General features: G+C 38.8%; 1 protein-coding gene across 3 annotated transcripts in view; it reads left to right on the plus strand.

Moving 5' to 3' along the window:
- The window catches only part of LOC138713942 (ATP-binding cassette sub-family G member 1-like), a 73,761-nt gene extending 53,119 nt beyond the window's left edge, over window positions 1-20,642 (plus strand). The window contains exons 9-12 of one of the 3 annotated variants that reach the window (XM_069846495.1): window positions 6,683-6,851; window positions 11,798-11,898; window positions 15,154-15,309; window positions 19,367-20,642. In XM_069846495.1, coding sequence (XP_069702596.1) covers window positions 6,683-6,851; window positions 11,798-11,898; window positions 15,154-15,309; window positions 19,367-19,711 — 771 coding nt within the window. In that variant the 3' untranslated portion in view covers window positions 19,712-20,642. Of the gene's footprint in view, window positions 1-6,682; window positions 6,852-11,797; window positions 11,899-15,153; window positions 15,364-17,078; window positions 17,142-19,366 lie in introns of those variants that run through there. The other 2 variants (XM_069846494.1, XM_069846493.1) reach the window with 2 other exon arrangements.
- The last annotated feature ends 1,013 nt before the right edge of the window (window positions 20,643-21,655 follow it).

Consider the following 21,655-nt stretch of genomic DNA (forward strand, 5'->3'; position numbering starts at 1 on the left):
TTATTCATAGATTTCAAAAAGGCATATGACTCGGTTAAGAGGGAAGTATTATATGATATTCTTATTGAATTTGGTATTCCCAAGAAACTAGTTCGATTAATTAAAATGTGTCTCAGTGAAACGTACAGCAGAGTCCGTATAGGTCAGTTTCTATCTAATGCTTTTCCAATTCACTGCGGGCTAAAGCAGGGAGATGCACTATCACCTTTACTTTTTAACTTCGCTCTAGAATATGCCATTAGGAAAGTTCAGGATAACAGGCAGGGTTTGGAATTGAACGGGTTACATCAGCTTCTTGTCTATGCGGATGACGTGAATATGTTAGGAGAAAATACACAAACGATTAGGGAAAACACGGAAATTTTACTTGAAGCAAGTAGAGCGATCGGTTTGGAAGTAAATCCCGAAAAGACAAAGTATATGATTATGTCTCGTGACCAGAATATTGTACGAAATGGAAATATAAAAATTGGAGATTTATCCTTCGAAGAGGTGGAAAAATTCAAATATCTTGGAGCAACAGTAACAAATATAAATGACACTCGGGAGGAAATTAAACGCAGAATAAATATGGGAAATGCGTGTTATTATTCGGTTGAGAAGCTCTTATCATCCAGTCTGCTGTCCAAAAATCTGAAAGTTAGAATTTATAAAACAGTTATATTACCGGTTCTTCTGTATGGTTGTGAAACTTGGACTATCACTCTGAGAGAGGAACATAGGTTCAGGGTGTTTGAGAATAAGGTGCTAAGGAAAATATTTGGGGCTAAGAGGGATGAAGTTACAGGAGAATGGAGAAAGTTACACAACACAGAACTGCACGCATTGTATTCTTCACCTGACATAATTAGGAACATTAAATCCAGACGTTTGAGATGGGCAGGGCATGTAGCACGTATGGGCGAATCCAGAAATGCATATAGAGTGTTAGGTGGGAGATCGGAGGGAAAAAGACCTTTAGGGAGGCCGAGACGTAGATGGGAGGATAATATTAAAATGGATCTGAGGGAGGTGGGGTATGATGATAGAGACTGGATTAATCTTGCACAGGATAGGGACCGCTGGCGGGCTTATGTGAGGGCGGCAATGAACCTTCGGGTTCCTTAAAAGCCATTTGTAAGTAAGTAAGTAAGTATGTAGGATGAGTTTGAAAATCTGAAGTAAAAACATGATTTTAATAATTAGTCTACAGCACATTAAAAACATTATTCAGGAAATGGATTTGACTATGGATTGTCCTGGATAATAAACATCCCACTTAATCGAGAGTTTACTGCCGGCATAAAATGCTGGCGTAAACTTCCGAGACTCGTAGAAGTAATGAATATAATCTAAGCTAACATAGCTAGCTATCGAGGTTGCAAATGTTTTTATTAATTTTTCTTTCCCCTCTTCCAAAATGAAACTGTAGCCAGGAATTCCTTACTTGAAGTAGTTCTTTTTGTTTAATAACTGTCGAGGCGCAATTTAATTGGTTAAATTTTTTATGGTTTAAAACATATATTCACAATATTTCGGGACCTGAATGAAAACAAAGGATTTCCCTGGTTTTTACATATAAGAACACAACAAAAATTTGGCATTTTGAGTTATTTTTAAGAGTATTTAATGCACTAATATACTACGTAAATCCACAATGTTTATATACCGGAAAACAAATGCACACGCAAAGCGCATCTCTCAAAGTACACGCGCGCTATCTGTTGGTGCTAGTTCAGGATATTCCTATTACAAAAACGTAACATCTGGCAACAGCGCCTTCTGCAGAGTTCGCATCTTCATCTTCTTTCTCTACCGTGGTTCGTTGCCGCACTTGGTGTACAAGTCACTACATCAGAAACACATTGCGAGATAAAACGTTTTGTGTATTTTATTTACCTATTTAAATTCACTCTTATGCTGTGTTTTGGATAGAAAGAGGTTTACAGACGAAGAAAAGAATTTATTGTTGCTCGTGATTAACAAATATAAAAGTTTAATTGAATATAGACGGACGATGCCATACTTTATCAAAGAAAGAAAATCAGTAGGAAATCCTCTCGCAAAAAAAGTCAGTTTTCACTTCTCTTCTGGGCTTCTGTTATGAAAAAAATGCACACTGTCAGGGAACTGCGATGCTAGCTTTCCTGAGATGTAATTATTATTGTGGACATAATATCACGTATACGAGTATTAGAAACAAATTATTTTCTATGGCCTTTTTCTTTAATTTGTAACAGTACAGTACAAGAATGTATAGGCTAGCCTCACAAGGGACTTCAGAAACCAACTACACAACTTGGTGACTTTCGACAGCATAATAATCTAGAAGCAGTTGTCGATTTAATAATTGGCGGAATACGCAAGCATCTCAGTGTTTCTGGCACCTCCAGAATTATTGACACTACAAACTCCACAATAAATCGATATCTTCCTAGAAACTGAAAGACCTGCCCTTGGGCAAAACACTATGTATGATTTATGATTTTTTATTATTATTATTATTATTAACTTTACTTCTCCAAGAATGTTGCAAATACAATGCGGTATATATTGGTAATTAAGATTGTGTATGACAGCATGACACGGTGAGAAAATAATCACGAAATTTACACGAAATTACTGTTATATTTTAACTATAAATATGATATTTTATTTATTTTTAAAAAGTTCACCAAAAACATTGTTCTGTATATAATTTTCGTACTGATCACATCGTGTTTCAAAAGTGCTGTGTTATAATTTAGGAGTTATCTTAAATTATTTAAGTGCGTTTCTTCTCTCGTGTGTGGCGTGAAAGATATCGAAGATTCATGGAAATATTAAAGGTACCAGAGGGTTTGGAATTGAACGGGTTACATCAGCTTCTTGTCTATGCGAATGACGTGAATATGTTAGGAGAAAATCCACAAACGATTAGGGAAAACGCGGAAATTCTTGTTGAAGCAAGTAAAGTGATAGGGTTGGAAGTAAATCCCGAAAAGACTAAGTACATGATTATGTCTCGTGACCAGAATATTGTACGAAATGGAAATATAAAAATTGAAAATTTATCTTTTGAAGAGGTGAAGTTGAAATATCTTGGAGCAACAGTAACAAATACAAATGATACTCGGGAGGAAATTAAACGCAGAATAAATATGGAAATGCCTGTTATTATTCGGTTGAGAAGCTTTTGTCATCTAGTCTGCTGTCAAAAAATTTGGAAGTTAGAATTTATAAAACAGTTATATTACCGGTTGTTCTGTATGATTGTGAAACTTGGACTCTCACTTTGAGAGAGGAACAGAGATTAAGGGTGTTTGAGAATAAGGTGCTTAGGAAAATATTTGGGGCTAAGAGGGATGAAGTTACAGGAGAATGGAGAAAGTTCCACAATGCAGAGCTGGACGCATTATATTCTTCACCTGACATAATTAGGAACATTAAATCCAGACGTTTGAGATGGGCAGGGCATGTAGCACGTATGGGCAAATCCAGAAATGCATATAGAGTGTTAGTTGGGAGGCCTGAGGGAAAAAGACCTTTGGGGAGGCCGAGGCGTAGATGGGAAGATAATATTAAAATGTATATATATATATATATATATATATATATATATATATATATATATATATGTATATATATATATACATGTATATATATATCCGTTCCATTACTCTTTCATCAAATATTAAAATGGATTTGAGGGAGGTGGGATATGATGATAGAGACTGGATTAATCTTGCTCAGGATAGGGACCAATGGCGGGCTTATGTGAGGGCGGCAATGAACCTACGGGTTCCTTAAAAGCCAGTAAGTAAGTACCTCTTGGGCTTCCTTCAGTACTAAAGGAAAGGAACTTCCATTTTCGCTTCTGTATAGTGAAAAAAGGAAAATACTAGGGTTTTCTTAAAAGTTGAAGGAGATTTCTTTTCTAAAATAAAATAGGGAATGTTTCAGAATTTGAAAGCTTTGTAAGAAGAATTAAAGATCAGATGTAAGAGAAGAAATTATGAAAGGAGTGTTGGAGAATTCCCTCTAAGATTTGTCGTCATTTTTTCGTCTATGTTAGTGCTGAAGTTCTCGGCGTCGCTGTTCACATCTCCTGCATTGAAAATGTAAGACGTAAACCGAAAGAAAGAAAGAAATTGACGTCAGTGCAATTGACGGTAATCAAGCGACCTTGCAGACAAGTGATACGCGCTTCAAGGCCAACCAGCGAAGAACGAACAATTTCTTGTTTTATGCACACAAAAAATAAATCTCGATTGCTCAATGACGTCTATTGAATTCCACACATTACGTTCTGGATTGGAATTTTGATTGCCTGTTGCGTAGTGGTTAGCGTGCTACGAACCAAGGGGTCCGGGATTCCATTCCCGGCTACACCCAAGAACTTTTAAAAGGCGTGGAAAATGGCCAGAAAGATACGCTGTTACAGGATTTGAGGACAAGTCTTTGAGTGTCCATCACTTTGACTGACTGTGAAACTAGCGGGCCGGGGATCGAACCCTGGTTAGGACAAATTGCCTGGGTAAGGTTTTTTCTGAGGTTTTCTCTCAACCCATTAAGAGTAAATGGTGGTAACTTTCGGCGCCGGCCTCTAATTTTATTTCACCGTCAATATTACTCCGTTTTCATCCAGCCTACTTCCATATTCATACGGGGAGAACGGAGTCCGACTTAATGGGTGCCCAACCTCAAAAAAGGATTAATTTTTATTCATTCTCTTATTCATTTCTAACCATTTATTTACATACTTATTTATTTATTTATGTATGTATGTATTTATTTATTTATTTATTTATTTATTTATTTATTTATTTATTTATTTATTCATTCATTTAATCTTGCAGGGTTAAGGCCCCTTGACTACCACATCACCAGAATACAATAATATAAAAAAACAAATGCACTGAAGATAGAAGTAAATTATAAAAAGAAATAAAAGCATGAATACAGATACAAAAAAATAAAATGCAAAAAGGAGAAAAAAATAAAATACTAAGATAAAATCAAATTACGTATAAAAAGTGCTAATATAATATATTAATTATCTAATATATTTTAGTGATTAAAGGAAATGACTAAATCTCTAAAAATAAGCGACTGTAGAAATTTCAAGAGAAACATTTGCAATAAAGTTAAAACAGGTGTTCAGTTTACTGCATTGCACTCTACGTGGTAAGAAAGATGCTTACCAAGTTTGTTTTTTTAATACTGTTAAATTCCGACAGTCTCTGATGTCACAGTATTGTAAGTTCCACTAGACACCGCTCGGCATTATTCTATTCAGCGGACGGTAACAGGTACTATTTATACAGGGACATCATTTTATTTTTACTTCAATTTTTATTGTACCTGAGTTTTTTAACGTACTTCACTCCCACCCCTTCTACTAATGAAGCTCAACCGTCCTCCACACAGATCCAAGACCGCATATACAGTCATAGTAGCCTTACGGTATAGTGAACAGTACGTTCCAAAAATATGTTCGCGTTTTCCAGTGACGAAAGAGCTTTCAATATTGCATCATTTTCCATTTGCCTACGTCGCATCCCGGTTTCCCCCACCTGCTTCTATTCGCCTCTCTGTAAATGCTAGTGGCTGGGCTGTCTTAGCTCTTTTCTGAGAACATTAATTTCAGTTAGGAATTGGACGTCTACGTAATATTATACCCATACAATTGTTTAAAATGACTTAAATAAAAGGGCCTCGTTAAGTAATTAACTGTCACGTGATTTCCTCCCTTTCTACGACCCTACGACGTAACCACTTTGACGGACAGTAGATAGTATGTGTGAGTAATTTTATCTTTTCGGGTCGGGCAGAAGTGAAGATTGAATTTACAGTACGTAAGGTCTCTTTTATAGAGTAAGTACAGCATTATTTCAACATGAGTTACTGATACGAAGTACGAACCCGGTAATTGGAATTACGTACAATAGGCTACAGTGCGATAATATGCACATTAGAACTGAAGTCTGTATCGAAATGAACGGCAACCATTTTCAAAAATGTGTTTAAATATCAATATTATGGTTATTTTTCAATTTAACTTTATTCTCTATATTGTACGCCAATGTGCTGTAGACAGTATAATATACACTGCATAATGAATACGTCCACATGGACAGCTCAGTTCGTGAGTAAAAACACTCATTGTTAATACTATACTGTATTTTGATTAAACAAAAACCTAATGAAAATTATCAAACACAAAAGCGTGATATTTCCTAGTTTACGTAAATGGATGAACTACTTTTCTTCCCTCCTATACCTAGTAAAATGATTTGTTTGTATATTACGCCAGTATAATCGAACTCCAGTCGCGGAAGGGGGTAGCAAACTGTGTTTCCTGTTCTCCTGTTGATCCAAATGTATAGCCAGGTTAATATTAGAAATGTTAGTAAAAATAAAATGATGTCCCTGTATAACTAAACACTGTTCATGACGAATAAAAAGAAAACTTTTTTTATTTTAGAAATACGGTACCGGTAATAACTAGAATTTATTATTAATGCGAGAAAAAATAATTGTTTTTCACACGTAAATAGGTGAAGTGGCACTTCACCTGAATAACCGCCCCTGTAATCCAGCTGCAGAGATTATTCAACGCGGACGAGAAATGTCGCTTGAAGCTTTGTACCAGAAAGTGTATAAATATATGACAAGGGCCCCAACGTGGCAAGGAATGCATCTGAGCTGGAACGTGTTGCAGCACCTGGCCCAGCTGCGCCTGGCCGCGCACGTGGTGGTGGGCCTGTTCCTGGGGGGCGTGTACTACGGCATCGGCGACGAGGCCTCCAAGGTGCCCAGCAACACGGCCTGCCTCATGTTCTTCATGATGTTCCTCTTCTTCTGCAACCTCTTCCCTTTCGTGCATTCGTGTAAGTAACACACTGTACGCACCATTTCTTTCTGAGGGGAGATTTCAATCACGTTTGTGATAGCTATATTATATTAATCTGGTTTAGGTGCACTTTAACCGCAACCAAGACCTTGAACTTCTTACCATGGCATTGTTTTTAAACTTTTCACTCTAGTGTTGTTTTATCAATAGGGTCTATAAAGAAAAAAACTTGGTTAAAAACAATATTTCAATACACAGTCTCTTCCGTGAAACTACGAACCAGGGGCGATTTCTCAGGGCATGCTATGCTTGCTGCGCAAGCCCAATATTTTCGTAGAATGTGTATTTCTCAAAATGGGATTACGTACTAAAATTTATTTTTGAAATATTGTATAGGGGTAATACCATCCCCAGGTTGCATATCGCAAGTATCGCAATGCTTGCTCGTTTCTCGGAGCTACAGGAAAGACGTAGAAATAGCGAGAATATGATGCGCGCGCAAGTGCCTTCCTCCTTGGTCCGTCCTAGGCGCACATGCTTCTGTTATGTGTTGTTTGAAGCTCTGGTCCGAGAGCTACACCAACGACTATTTAACGTTACACAGAGCAGTATCGACAGCGGGAATGTGCTGTGCAATGTAATTGTATGAGCGGAATGCATGTATTATTAATTCTTAAACATTAATTTGACGTATTGCAATGAGTTCGGAATTGTGTGTCATTGAAACCTTATTATTAAATCCATTTTCCCGAAGGACTATTCAAGAGAAGACAGACATTATAGAGAATATGTGCGCTCGTTCATTGCAGCTCAATACAACAATGTGCATTGTTTGGCAGGGTCGAAAAAACTAAATAAACTGTTTTGTTGGCCAGGTTTGTTGTATTATATCGAACTTCTAAATCTGATAAGCGAATATGATCCATGACTCATAATGATTTCATAATTATAAAATAAATTATTTATGTGGGTCTGATTATTTTTATTAATTATGAATTATTACATCCCCCCATCTTCCCCTATGAATAAAAAAGCCTAACTTTCGTGACTAGCATTCGCCCCTGCTACGAAGGGTAGTCAAATGAAAATGGATTAGTCACTAAAAATGTCAATGAACATTTATTACCTCAGAAGTAATCTTCGTACATTTATCCACTGGAGGACTGTAGAAGGAACCACAACCTTACCCTCGCCCGTTACAAAACGATGTCCGTGAATGTCTTTCTTCAAGTTGCCATGGGGTGTGGTTCACATGATGAGCTATTTCACGTGAACAATATTTACATTCACATTCACTATGTGAGATACACTAGAGTTTGTCAAATTTTAGTTCTATATGAGTTGACCAGTTCAGTTCCCTCCCAGTAGCGCTCGTCTCTCTCACGTAGTTGGCATGAAACCCTCGTGCATGTTCCGGTAGTCTAGGCGCTACAGTCTCATATAACACTTTTGCAATTTCCATTCTGTTTTCTTGCCTGTCACTTGTGACGGCAGCTGAATATTCTACATCTTCTCCCTCAATCACCAGAGTGACGTAACCACTAATAATGAAGATCCTTATAGTTCATGGAAAGTATTCAGACTGCAAAGGTTAAAATTAAATGGTATCCAATATCTAAGCAAGCTCATACGAATATAAATTAACTTATGAATAAAAAGCGTTTTTCATCTTCTTCTTAGAAGAGCGTCGCTGGGAGCTTGAACCAGAACCTGCGTGGCTACCATAGCAGTGAACGACCTTCGCAGAGCTGATCTTCTTAATGATATAAAACTGCATGTTGCACAGATCTCAGACCAGCCTCAACGAAACACAGCACACAAAGGATGGGAATAACCACGCCCTAGGCGGGAGTTGAACTCGCAATCATCAGCTCAAGGTCACAGCGCGGAACTGACTTCAATGTCGAACATTGCCCAGCTATACATCGACCTGTAATCAACACAGAGACATTCTCACTCTCCTTCCACTTCGATCTTAGTTAATAATGAAAAAGATATAAAACCTTATTTCTCTTCATTTTCTGCCACATCACGTTTCAACCTACGTCTTCAGTAAAACTGTACATTGATCCGTATATACACTTCTATGATTCCTGGCTTTACATGCAGCGTATGAAAATAACGCCTCTGAACAAAATTGTTTGTAGTACGTAGTAGTGCAGAAGTAGTAGTAGTAGTAGTAGTAGTAGTAGTAGTAGTAGTAGTAGTAGTAGTTACAGTCATAGTAGTAATAGTAACAGAAATATCAGTATAGTAACACTAGTAGTGACAGTAGTAGTAGTAGTAGTAGTAGTAACTGTACCTAATACTAGTAATAGTAATAATAACAGTAAAAGTAGTAATGACAGTAATACTAGTACTAGTAAACATAGTAGTAAAAGTAATACTAGTAGTAATAGTAACTGTACCTAATACTAGTAATAGTAATAACAGTAAAAGTAGTAATGACAGTAATACTAGTACTAGTAAACATAGTAGTAAAAGTAATACTAGTAGTAATAGTAACTGTACCTAATACTAGTAATAGTAATAACAGTAAAAGTAGTAATGACAGTAATATTAGTACTAGTAAACATAGTAGTAAAAGTAATACTAGTAGTAATAGTAACTGTAATACTAGTAGTAGTAGTAGTAGTAGTAGTAGTAGTAGTAGTAGTAACTGTACCTAATACTAGTAATAGTAATAACAGTAAAAGTAGTAATGACAGTAATACTAGTACTAGTAAACATAGTAGTAAAAGTAATACTAGTAGTAATAGTAACTGTAATACTAGTAGTAGTAGTAGTAGTAGTAGTAGTAACTGTACCTAATACTAGTAATAGTAATAACAGTAAAAGGAGTAATGACAGTAATACTAGTACTAGTAAACATAGTAGTAAAAGTAATACTAGTAGTAATAGTAACTGTACCTAATACTAGTAATAGTAATAACAGTAAAAGGAGTAATGACAGTAATACTAGTACTAGTAAACATAGTAGTAAAAGTAATACTAGTAGTAATAGTAACTGTACCTAATACTAGTAATAGTAATAACAGTAAAAGTAGTAATGACAGTAATACTAGTACTAGTAAACATAGTAGTAAAAGTAATACTAGTAGTAATAGTAACTGTACCTAATACTAGTAATAGTAATAACAGTAAAAGTAGTAATGACAGTAATACTAGTACTAGTAAACATAGTAGTAAAAGTAATACTAGTAGTAATAGTAACTGTACCTAATACTAGTAATAGTAATAACAGTAAAAGTAGTAATGACAGTAATACTAGTACTAGTAAACATAGTAGTAAAAGTAATACTAGTAGTAATAGTAACTGTACCTAATACTAGTAATAGTAATAACAGTAAAAGTAGTAATGACAGTAATACTAGTACTAGTAAACATAGTAGTAAAAGTAATACTAGTAGTAATAGTAACTGTACCTAATACTAGTAATAGTAATAACAGTAAAAGTAGTAATGACAGTAATACTAGTACTAGTAAACATAGTAGTAAAAGTAATACTAGTAGTAATAGTAACTGTAATACTAGTAGTAGTAGTAGTAGTAACTGTACCTAATACTAGTAATAGTAATAACAGTAAAAGTAGTAATGACAGTAATACTAGTACTAGTAAACATAGTAGTAAAAGTAATACTAGTAGTAATAGTAACTGTAATACTAGTAGTAGTAGTAGTAGTAGTAGTAGTAGTAACTGTACCTAATACTAGTAATAGTAATAACAGTAAAAGTAGTAATGACAGTAATACTAGTACTAGTAAACATAGTAGTAAAAGTAATACTAGTAGTAATAGTAACTGTACCTAATACTAGTAATAGTAATAACAGTAAAAGTAGTAGTAGTAGCAGTAGTAACAGTAATAGTGACAGTAATAGTAATAGTAGTAGTAATAGTAATAGTAACAGTAATAGTAGTGGTTCCACTTTGAATCAAAGTTTCTGGCACTTGATTTTAGTTTCACGACGTCACGCCTTGTTGTTCAAGTGTAACCAACGACAGAAGATTCCATTGATTTAATAGTTTGTGGCACTTTTGAACAATATTCTTTAATTATGTACGTTTAGAGAATGAGGTATTATTTAGTCGCTTTAATAACAACATGTTGAATTTACTTCATAACAATTGACGGTATTAGCGGATGAAGATGGTTAAGTTACAAATTTTATCATGCAAAAATAACACTTTTATCCAATAAACACATACGTTCTTCACCCTCTTTGTATTTCTATATTCTGTGATAAGATAAACTGAAATAGCTTGCTTAGATATTGGATACCATTTAGTTGCATTCTGAATACTTTCCATGAACTATAAGGGTCTGCATTATTAGTGGTTACGTCACTGGTGATTGGAGGAGAAGATGTAGAATATTCAGCTGCCGTCACAAGTGACAAGCAAGAAAACAGAATGGAAATTGCAAAAGTGTTATATGAGACTGTAGTGCCTAGACTACCGGAACATGCACGAGGGTTTCATGCCAACTACGTGAGAGAGACGAGCGCTACTGGGAGGGAACTGAACTGGTCAACTCATATACTGTAGGTGCTACACCACATTTATTCACTAAGAAAACTCAAACGTTACAGAACCCCTTCATCCACTAATGCCTTCAATTCTGACTGATTGAATTTATTCACGTAATTATCAGCATCACAACGATGCCTCTGTCCCTAAAACTCCTGTGCAGAAGAATGTTTCAAGAATAAATTTGTAATGCTCTTTTTTGGCCGATCGTGTTTTTAACAACCTTACCGATGTTCTTGGTAAGTCTTGTAAGTTAAAACTTACAACACACGTGCGGTAAGTAAATAACAAACGAATAACGCCTATCAATAAATTCGAATAAAAACATATTAATGACACCTGCCGACAAATAACAAACTAAAATGATTAGTAATATTAAGTTTTTTTACTAAGATCGGCCAAAAAGCAGCATGCAATACATGTGTGTTAAGTGTCACAGAAACCCGCTGTTGCAGTTCCCGTGGAGAAGCTCGTGGTGATGAGGGAGCACCTCAACAACTGGTACTCGCTGGAGGCCTACCACATCTCCAAACTGATCGCAGAGCTGCCGCTGCAGGTTGTACCAACTATTATTATTATTATTATTATTATTATTATTATTATTATTATTATTATTATTTTGTATCCTTCGCTGTTCGCTACAGACCTCTTCCTTCTAACGAGATGTCCTGCACACGTCTTATACTGTTCGCTAGCCTAGGAATTTCGTAGAGACGACAAACGTTTCTGAGACCGAGTGTACGCACACAAGAAAGTTAAACCGTCCAGTCTTTATACACTTACATCAAAATATGTACTTCTCTTCCGGAAATTCAAAGCGGATTGCTGCTATTTATAAACATTTTATTGTTTTTCTTTCTACGGAGTACGTACGTATGTATGTAGGGGAAAGAAGGGCGATGCCGCTCAGAGGGCAATGGCGCTCAGTAGCTTGCTTGAATAATCGTGCTACTGTAAAGCGAGAGGATTGTGCTGACAGCTAGAGGTCACTCCCGAAACCCCTTAGTAGAAATATGGTTGTTCTAGAATAGTTGCATGAAAGTTTGTGACAGAAAAATGAATCCGCATTGACCTGTTATAAGAAGTCTTTATTCATATATCAAGGTATGAGACTATATTCTTTGTAATGGATATTTGCCTGTGTTATAATATTGAATCCTGTACACTTTTCTTTGATAATACCATATTCGTCTTACATTCACCACGTGTTAGCGGCGAGACTGTGACAAATAACAAAGATAGCCATGTCGGGCGATGGCGCTCAGACCGAGCGGCATTGCCCTACCACTGAGCGCCATTGCCCTATACACAATTAAATATTAACTCACTATGAATTTATCTTATTTCCGTTATTTTAGGTGTTAATAACTCATTACAATTAAATCTATCTTTACCTTAGATGGGAGAAACTGCCCACAATATTTGTTATATTTTTATAAAGAATAAGCCTCGTTCATTTTCATAACTTTCTATTTGTTAACATGTTACAAAAATAGGTTGGTTATTCATTCTATGTAAGTTAAGCAAAACTAAGTATGTGTCTCCATGAAGGTCTAGTTATCCCTAAAATTAGCAAATGAAAATATTTCCGATTCCAGAACATTCCCACGCAAATAAGCCAGAAGCATGTAGGGCTCAGTCAAGAAAATTGAGATCAGAAATATTGACGGCAACCCCTATAAAAAAAACCGGAAGAAACTGAACGTTGCAGAACCAACAAACGCCTAAAACCAAGGAAAGTAGTGGAAAAAGAAAAAAGAGAATTCCTAAGAAAGTGTTATTTGAAAGTTCATCGGATGAGGATATTGATATCAATAAACTATGCAACGATTCTGATGATTATGAAATTGTAATGAATTATGAGGATAACAGAGCACGAGATCTGTGCTTGGTATGTGGGGAGCTTGGGCGTGACAATGAATTTTGGCTTCGCTGTGTACTGTGTTCACAATGAACTCATGAGGAATGCAGCGGGAAAGACACTCCATATGACTATGTGTGTGATTATTGCTCAAAATAAGCATTTATTGTCTTTTTAAGAGATCAGTAAATAATTATTCAATTAGAATAATGTTGAGCGCAATTGCCCTACTACAGAGGGCAATGCCGCTCAGTGTACTTCTTTGTTTTTCCATTTTTTATTTTGATATTTACACAGCTAGAGTTTCAATTATGTGGTCTACAAGAAGGTAAATGTCCAGTGTTAAACTTTATACTTATATTAAATTATTATATATAAAATCTGGTTTCTTTTAAACATTCTTTCTTAGGTGAGCGCCAATGCCCTTCCTTCCCCTATGTATGTATGTATGTACAGTATGTATGTATGTATGTATTTTTTTAATATTAGTTGAACGGCATGTCCCATTACAATAAAGGTAATACTACATGTCTTGCTACCTGTGTGTTAGAATATAACACATTATGCCTCGTTTCTGTCACTCTCTAGGCGTATGTAGGTCTGTTATTCTGTTGTGAAAATTTGAGTCTTTCATTATGTATGTATGTATGCATGCATGCATGCATGTATGTATGTATGTATGTATGCATGCATGCATGTATGTATGTACAGTATGTAAGTTATGTATGTACAGTATGTATGTATGTATGCATGCAGGTATGTTTATATGTATGAGTATTATGTCTGTATAGCCTATATGTACGTATCTATATGTATTAACACTCTACAGCTACTCAGCAATAAAGTAACATTGATAAAAGTGAATCTAACTATAAATAAAGCGTAAACTCTCAATAACGTCTACTATAAAGCATACCTAAGCCAAACTAAACCTAACTTACAAGTAAATCTATTTCTATTAACCCAACATTGTGAACCTAAATAATTACAACTCAAATTAATGACTTATATATAATCGTACATTATGAAACCAGCCTATAATGATAGTAATTAAGACGCGAGTATGTTTGTTTATGAAACGAGGGCAAGCGACTTTCATAATTTTCATACGAGCGTCTTAATTACCATTATAGGCAAGTTTCAAACGACTCTTTATGCTCGACCATATTTCTAACTTGAAATTATTCAGAAGCATTTATTTTATTCATAGCTGACTGAAGATCGGAAGTGACCTTGTGCATAGCTCGTAAATTGTGAGATGTGCGCAGACGCGAAAGTATTGATTTTTTCCGAGGAACAATAATGTCATTGACCTTGATGAACTAATTTTGATATAGCCTGGAAATTGATTTAGAATTGAAAAACGAGATGAAAAATTGAATTTGTTCGAATATTATTTACAATTAACGCTAATTATTATAGTAACAGAACATAACCTTCTGCGACAGTATTGGATTTCCAGCCTCCGTGACGTTTCCCTCGTTGTCTTTTGATTGCATATCCGAGAATAATCGAAAACCTGAACTTTAATTAATAGGTGTACTTTATTGAGGTGCATTAAAGGGCTGCTACCAGGTGTATAATTACTACATTTCCGCATGGTCGAGCATCAACTTAATTATGCCACACGTCAAACTGATATTATTCTACATGTCAACTTATTTACACGTGAACTTAATTACATGTCAACTTAAATACTGTATTTACACTGCATCTACGTTACTATTAAATGTCAGCATAATCTTTTCAACCTTTCCTTAAATGTATTGATTCTGAGAGGACCACACTGAAAGATGGCCGCAGGTAATCTGTTCCAATCTACTATTGTCCTTTTACAAATAAACATTTTGCCACGTCTCTTCTTTGTTTCCTGCATTTAAACTTCATAACATAATCAGTCCTGCCTAAATAGCCAATCTAGTATTGAAGTGGCCCTGCTCTGTGCTGCAGATCCTGTGCCCCACCGGCTTCCTGCTTTCGGCCTACTTCCTGACGGGCCAGCCCCCTGACGGCACGCGCTTTCTCCAGTTCTGGGCCGTGTACGTCCTGCTGGCCGCGCTGGCCCAGAGCCTGGGACTCGTGACCGGGGCGGCCGTCGAGCCTCAGGTCAGTGCTGCCACCAATATGTGATATCAAAGCATGAAGAAGGGTTGGTACCTGGTAGGTACTCACAATCTTGATGGATAGGATGTAAGAACTTGTTAAGAAATTACGAAAGCATGTAGGAAGGGGTAGCAGCGTAGTAATATTATACAGGATGATTCAATAAAAGCGTGCTAAAATTAAACAGGAATAACATTTTGACATAGGAAGCTTGTGGTCTGCGAGGGCAGATTAAGAATATACGAGCTTGAACATGTGAGGCGTCAGGTTTCAAAATAAGTTACTTCATATTCAGTTTATATATTTTCCATAAACCGCAAAAAACATTTTTGTAACGTATTGTTTATCCATCAAATAAATACAACCACACAGGCGTATACAAACTCACATGCAATAGTTGCGACAGTTTCTACATTGGACAGACAGGCAGATCATTCTAAACTCGATACAAAGAACACATTAAAGCAGTAACCAGAGGACACAATACATCTACATATGCCGAACACATAACTAATCCTAACCACACATACAATAACATAAATACAGACATGGAAATCCTACACATACAACCCAAAAACCAAAAACTCAACACACTAGAACAATATGAAATATATAGACACACTAAAACACACCCTAATCAAATTCTAAATACACAGATCAATTTCAAAACACACACACTATTTGACACAACTCTTCATCACACGAACGCACCCACACAACAGGCAGCGAAGTTGAGATAGCGCCGAGATCTAGTAGGCTCTGAGGATGGTGTGAAGTAGCACCGAAACAGCTGTAAGCCACACATGCTTACATGATTAACACAAGATCGCCATTTAATCAATTATTAGTATTTTTGATAATCTAAACCTGTGTTAAAAACAATCAGTCTGCTAAATTTAACTATTGTGCGTCCTATATACGCGATGATTTTCCAAGTCCGACGCTTACAGGTGGGCCTTCGTGCCTCAACCCCCGATAGAGCGAGGTCCCTCGTAAGCACTTCCTGTTTAACATAGCAAACCCGTACTACTCACATAAACTCCACCTCAGTCTATTTTTACTATTGCATATGACAGATGAAATGAGGGGGAAACGGACAACGTTGGTGCAATGATACAGAGAAACAGGAGTACCCCGACAAAACCCCTCTTCATCGTCTGTCTCTCCACCGCAAATTCCAACACGATCTGGCTGGGGATCGAACGCGGGCCACCTGGCTGAAAGCCCAGGGTGCAAGCACTTGAGCCACACACGTGAATAATATAGGTTACTCTCAGACGAAAAAGTTTGTTTGATTCAGAGCAAGGCTTCCCCGATGGTTTACAGTAAGCTATATCCTGGCAGCAAGTTATATCAAATTGCTTACAATCCGTGTTATTGATTTATTATTTTCTATTAGCACAATACTCCATGCATGTGCTTTGAGAGCCACTCCACACTGAACGATCTGTGTTCTCAGATTCAGTGTTTGGTTTACAAAAATTCGAAATAGAACATGGGTTAGAAATGACCGACGAATTTTGCCTGAAGCCTTCCATCAGTTACAGGGCAATTTTACGTGCCCTACATCTGCGGCACCCACAAGCTTGATTCTCCCCCGAAAGCAACCATTCCTAAGTTTTGTCGCCTTTTAAAATCCATCGCCTCTCAGGAGCTTCAACCCACGAACATCGGGTACAACGGACAGCACTGTCTTTACATGTAGCTTTCGCCAGATTTCTTTTCTCTTTAGTACTTCAAATGCCTCGTAACATTCCTTGATTGTGCCGTAGCTGGGCGTGTTCGTGGTGTCCATCCCCATGCTGATCTTTTCTTTTTAGTGCTTCAGACGCCTGGTAACATTCCTTGCTTGTCTGTGCCGACGCTGGGCGTGTTCGTGGTGTCCATCCCCATGCTGATCTTTTCTTTTTAGTGCTTCAGACGCCTGGTAACATTCCTTGATTGTCTGTGCCGCAGCTGGGCGTGTTTGTGGTGTCCATCCCCATGCTGATCTTTTCTTTTGAGTGCTTAAGACGCCTGGTAACATTCCTTGCTTGTCTGTGCCGCAGCTGGGCGTGTTCGTGGTGTCCATCCCCATGCTGATCTTTTCTTTTTAGTGCTTCAGACGCCTGGTAACATTCCTTGCTTGTCTGTGCCGCAGCTGGGCGTGTTCGTGGTGTCCATCCTCATGCTGATCTTTTCTTTTTAGTGCTTCAGACGCCTGGTAACATTCCTTGCTTGTCTGTGCCGCAGCTGGGCGTGTTCGTGGTGTCCATCCCCATGCTGATCTTTTCTTTTTAGTGCTTCAGACGCCTGGTAACATTCCTTGATTGTGCCGCAGCTGGGCGTGTTCGTGGTGTCCATCTCCATGCTGATCTTTTCTTTCTAGTGCTTCAGACGCCTGGTAACCTTCCGTGACTGTCTGTGCCGCAGCTGGGCGTGTTCGTGGTGTCCATCCCCATGCTGATCTTTTCTTTTTAATGCTTCAGACGCCTGGTAACATTCCTTGATTGTCTGTGCCGCAGCTGGGCGTGTTCGTGGTGTCCATCCCCATGCTGATCTTTTCTTTTTAGTGCTTCAGACGTCTGGTAACATTCCTTGCTTGTCTGTGCCGCAGCTGGGCGTGTTTGTGGTGTCCATCCCCATGCTGATCTTTTCTTTTTAGTGCTTCAGACGCCTGGTAACATTCCTTGCTTGTCTGTGCCGCAGCTGGGCGTGTTCGTGGTGTCCATCCCCATGCTGATCTTTTCTTTTTAGTGCTTCAGACGCCTGGTAACATTCCTTGCTTGTCTGTGCCGCAGCTGGGCGTGTTCGTGGTGTCCATCCCCATGCTGATCTTTTCTTTTTAGTGCTTCAGACGCCTGGTAACATTCCTTGCTTGTCTGTGCCGCAGCTGGGCGTGTTCGTGGTGTCCATCCCCATGCTGATCTTTTCTTTTTAGTGCTTCAGACGCCTGGTAAAATTCCTTGCTTGTCTGTGCCGCAGCTGGGCGTGTTCGTGGTGTCCATCCCCCTGCTGCTCTTTTCTTTTTAGTGCTTCAGACGCCTGGTAACATTCCTTGCTTGTCTGTGCCGCAGCTGGGCGTGTTCGTGGTGTCCGTCCCCATGCTGATCTTTTCTTTCTAGTGCTTCAGACGCCTGGTAACATTCCTTGCTTGTCTGTGCCGCAGCTGGGCGTGTTCGTGGTGTCCGTCTCCATGCTGATCTTTTCTTTCTAGTGCTTCAGACGCCTGGTAACATTCCTTGCTTGTCTGTGCCGCAGCTGGGCGTGTTTATGGTGTCCATCCCCATGCTGATCTTTTCTTTCTAGTGCTTCAGATGCCTGGTAACATTCCTTGCTTGTCTGTGCCGCAGCTGGGCGTGTTCGTGGTGTCCATCCCCATGCTGATCTTTTCTTTTTAGTGCTTCAGACGCCTGGTAACATTCCTTGCTTGTCTGTGCCGCAGCTGGGCGTGTTCGTGGTGTCCATCCCCATGCTGATCTTTTCTTTTTAGTGCTTCAGACGCCTGGTAACATTCCTTGCTTGTCTGTGCCGCAGCTGGGCGTGTTCGTGGTGTCCATCCCCCTGCTGCTCTTTTCTTTTTAGTGCTTCAGACGCCTGGTAACATTCCTTGCTTGTCTGTGCCGCAGCTGGGCGTGTTCGTGGTGTCCGTCCCCATGCTGATCTTTTCTTTCTAGTGCTTCAGACGCCTGGTAACATTCCTTGATTGTGCCGCAGCTGGGCGTGTTCGTGGTGTCCATCCCCATGCTGATCTTTTCTTTTTAGTGCTTCAGACGCCTGGTAACATTCCTTGCTTGTCTGTGCCGCAGCTGGGCGTGTTCGTGGTGTCCATCCCCATGCTGATCTTTTCTTTTTAGTGCTTCAGACGCCTGGTAACATTCCTTGCTTGTCTGTGCCGCAGCTGGGCGTGTTCGTGGTGTCCATCCCCCTGCTGCTCTTTTCTTTTTAGTGCTTCAGACGCCTGGTAACATTCCTTGCTTGTCTGTGCCGCAGCTGGGCGTGTTCGTGGTGTCCGTCCCCATGCTGATCTTTTCTTTCTAGTGCTTCAGACGCCTGGTAACATTCCTTGATTGTGCCGCAGCTGGGCGTGTTCGTGGTGTCCGTCGTGTCCATCCCCATGCTGCTCTTCTCCGGCTTCTACCTGCGCCTGCGCGACATCCACGTGTGCCTGCAGTGGCTGTCCTACGTCACGTTCTTCAGGTACGGCTTCGAGGCCACCATGCAGTGCGTGTACGGCTACGGCAGGGCCAGCCTGAAGTGCTCCGAAGCCTACTGCCACTTCAAGTCGCCCAGGAAGTACCTGGAGGAGTTCGGCATGGAGCACTCCAACTACTGGTTCGACCTGCTGGGCCTGGCCGTCTGGATCGTGGCCCTGCAGGTGGCGCTGCACCTCATCCTGCGACTCAGGCTCAAGATCTCACGCTGAGGCGGAGCAGCGCTCGAAACTAGACTGTGTTCAGCTCAGTGCCTGCATAGACTAAGCAATCAACTCAACTAGGTGGAGAGATTGAATACTATTGTGATAAACAGAAAATGTAAAGATCTAGAATTAAAAAATCGAATGACCAACAAAATAAAAAAAAACTTATCAATAGACTAACACATTAACCACTACGCCTTTTTTCCTTAAAATAAGTCTGTGCACGAAAAATATACCAATATGACGGCAGGAAACATTTGGCAGACATATTTCGAAATGTGGTTATGATGGAAGACATCTAGTGGGCCCAGAGAGAAACCATAACAAAATCCTAACAATATGTTAAATCTGTCGTTTCAAGACTGCAAAATGCAGATACGAAGTTTCCAATTTGGAGAGAGAGTTGTGGCTGTCGTGAGCTGCCACGTGCAGGAAGAACATGCAGGATTGCAGGGCTGTTTTTATTAAACAGCATCTGAGTAGAGGTAATTCGTTGAGGTTTGGGAGAAAAGCTTTCAGCACGGACTGTGTTAAACATGCGAAGCGAAGTGGGAGACCCTCCATTCGACGGAAACTGGTGTTGCAGTCGCCGATGAAATCAACAAGAAAAGCTTGCCTCCGAGTTTCACGTGCCGTGATCAACAATGCGCGACCACATGCAAGAAGACTTTGGAATGAAAGCTTTTCGTCCTCTGGCTATCAATGAATTTTCAGGCGGAATTTGGACAGGCGCCAGATTGCACGTGCCTTGTTGCTGCAAATATTTGCAACACGAGTGACGCAGAGGGAACTCTCTCCACTGACGAATGCCATACAAAATCGGAACATCTTGTTCTGGACTAAAGAGCATCCCCACTTTTATCAAGAAATTGGGCACAATCCTCTGCATGTATTGATGTTGGAAGTAGTACTGACGTCCTCGGCACATAGGAGGTACATATCCATTCACAATAGTTCATAAATATAGCATAAAACAGAAGTAGTGGAACTTCTTGTACACTCTACACTCTAAGAGGAGGGCGAACTCAACGAATCGATTAATATCTATAAAATACCTCAGGGGTGTCCTATTCCAATACCACTACACATTTTATGTCTTAATTCTTCATTTAGCATCTAAACTTCACTTCAATATCCAACAGCACCTCTCCAACGTATTTTCTGTGCTTCTGCTCATGTGTTTGTCCCAATACATTAATTATTAAATATATATAAAACCTAAGTCATGTGATATTACAGTTAATATCAGAGTAAATAAATAAAGAAACAAATCAATAATAAAACATAGGCCTACTGTATTTTAAGAGCACTTTGATCTCCTCCAATATGACGCCCATTTCTTCTTCGAATTTAAATTTTAAAAGTTTGAAAGTAGCCTACTGAATGCACCGTTTATACTGTCACCACTCTTATACTGTGTTATCAGGCCAATACAGCTGGTTTTCAATTCTTTTGACATTTTCATTTTGCTGACATAGGTGACTGTTTGTGTAACAACTACAGCGTCCGTTTCCCATGCTAGTAACCCGGTTTCGAGTTCCGGTGGTTCCAACTGGATTTTGTGGTGAACAAAGACTGTTAGATGGTATTTCCATTTTCCACACCAGCATTCAACCATTGCTCCATAATCCCATACTCATCACACTGGTGTGCTGTAAATTAGTCCACCAAGACTGTGCTCTGTCTACAAGTAAGACCGCCTCTCCTTAGAGGGGGACACTGGGGCAATGACGCAAGGGACAAGTACCCGCCACTGTAAAAACATGACGACACGAGCAGCGGTAGATGAAGGACAAAGAAAGAAAAGATTTAGTTAGCATTGTTATGTGTGTCATCACCACACAAAGCACGAATCGACAAGTTCTATCATTTTTTTAATCTTCCATCTGCTGAACAATAGAAGCTCTTCACTTCCCTTTGCATATGGTTACTGAATATAATGTAGCTACT

Source organism: Periplaneta americana, chromosome 14 (assembly GCF_040183065.1).
Source record: "Periplaneta americana isolate PAMFEO1 chromosome 14, P.americana_PAMFEO1_priV1, whole genome shotgun sequence".
Taxonomy (NCBI): domain Eukaryota; kingdom Metazoa; phylum Arthropoda; class Insecta; order Blattodea; family Blattidae; genus Periplaneta; species Periplaneta americana.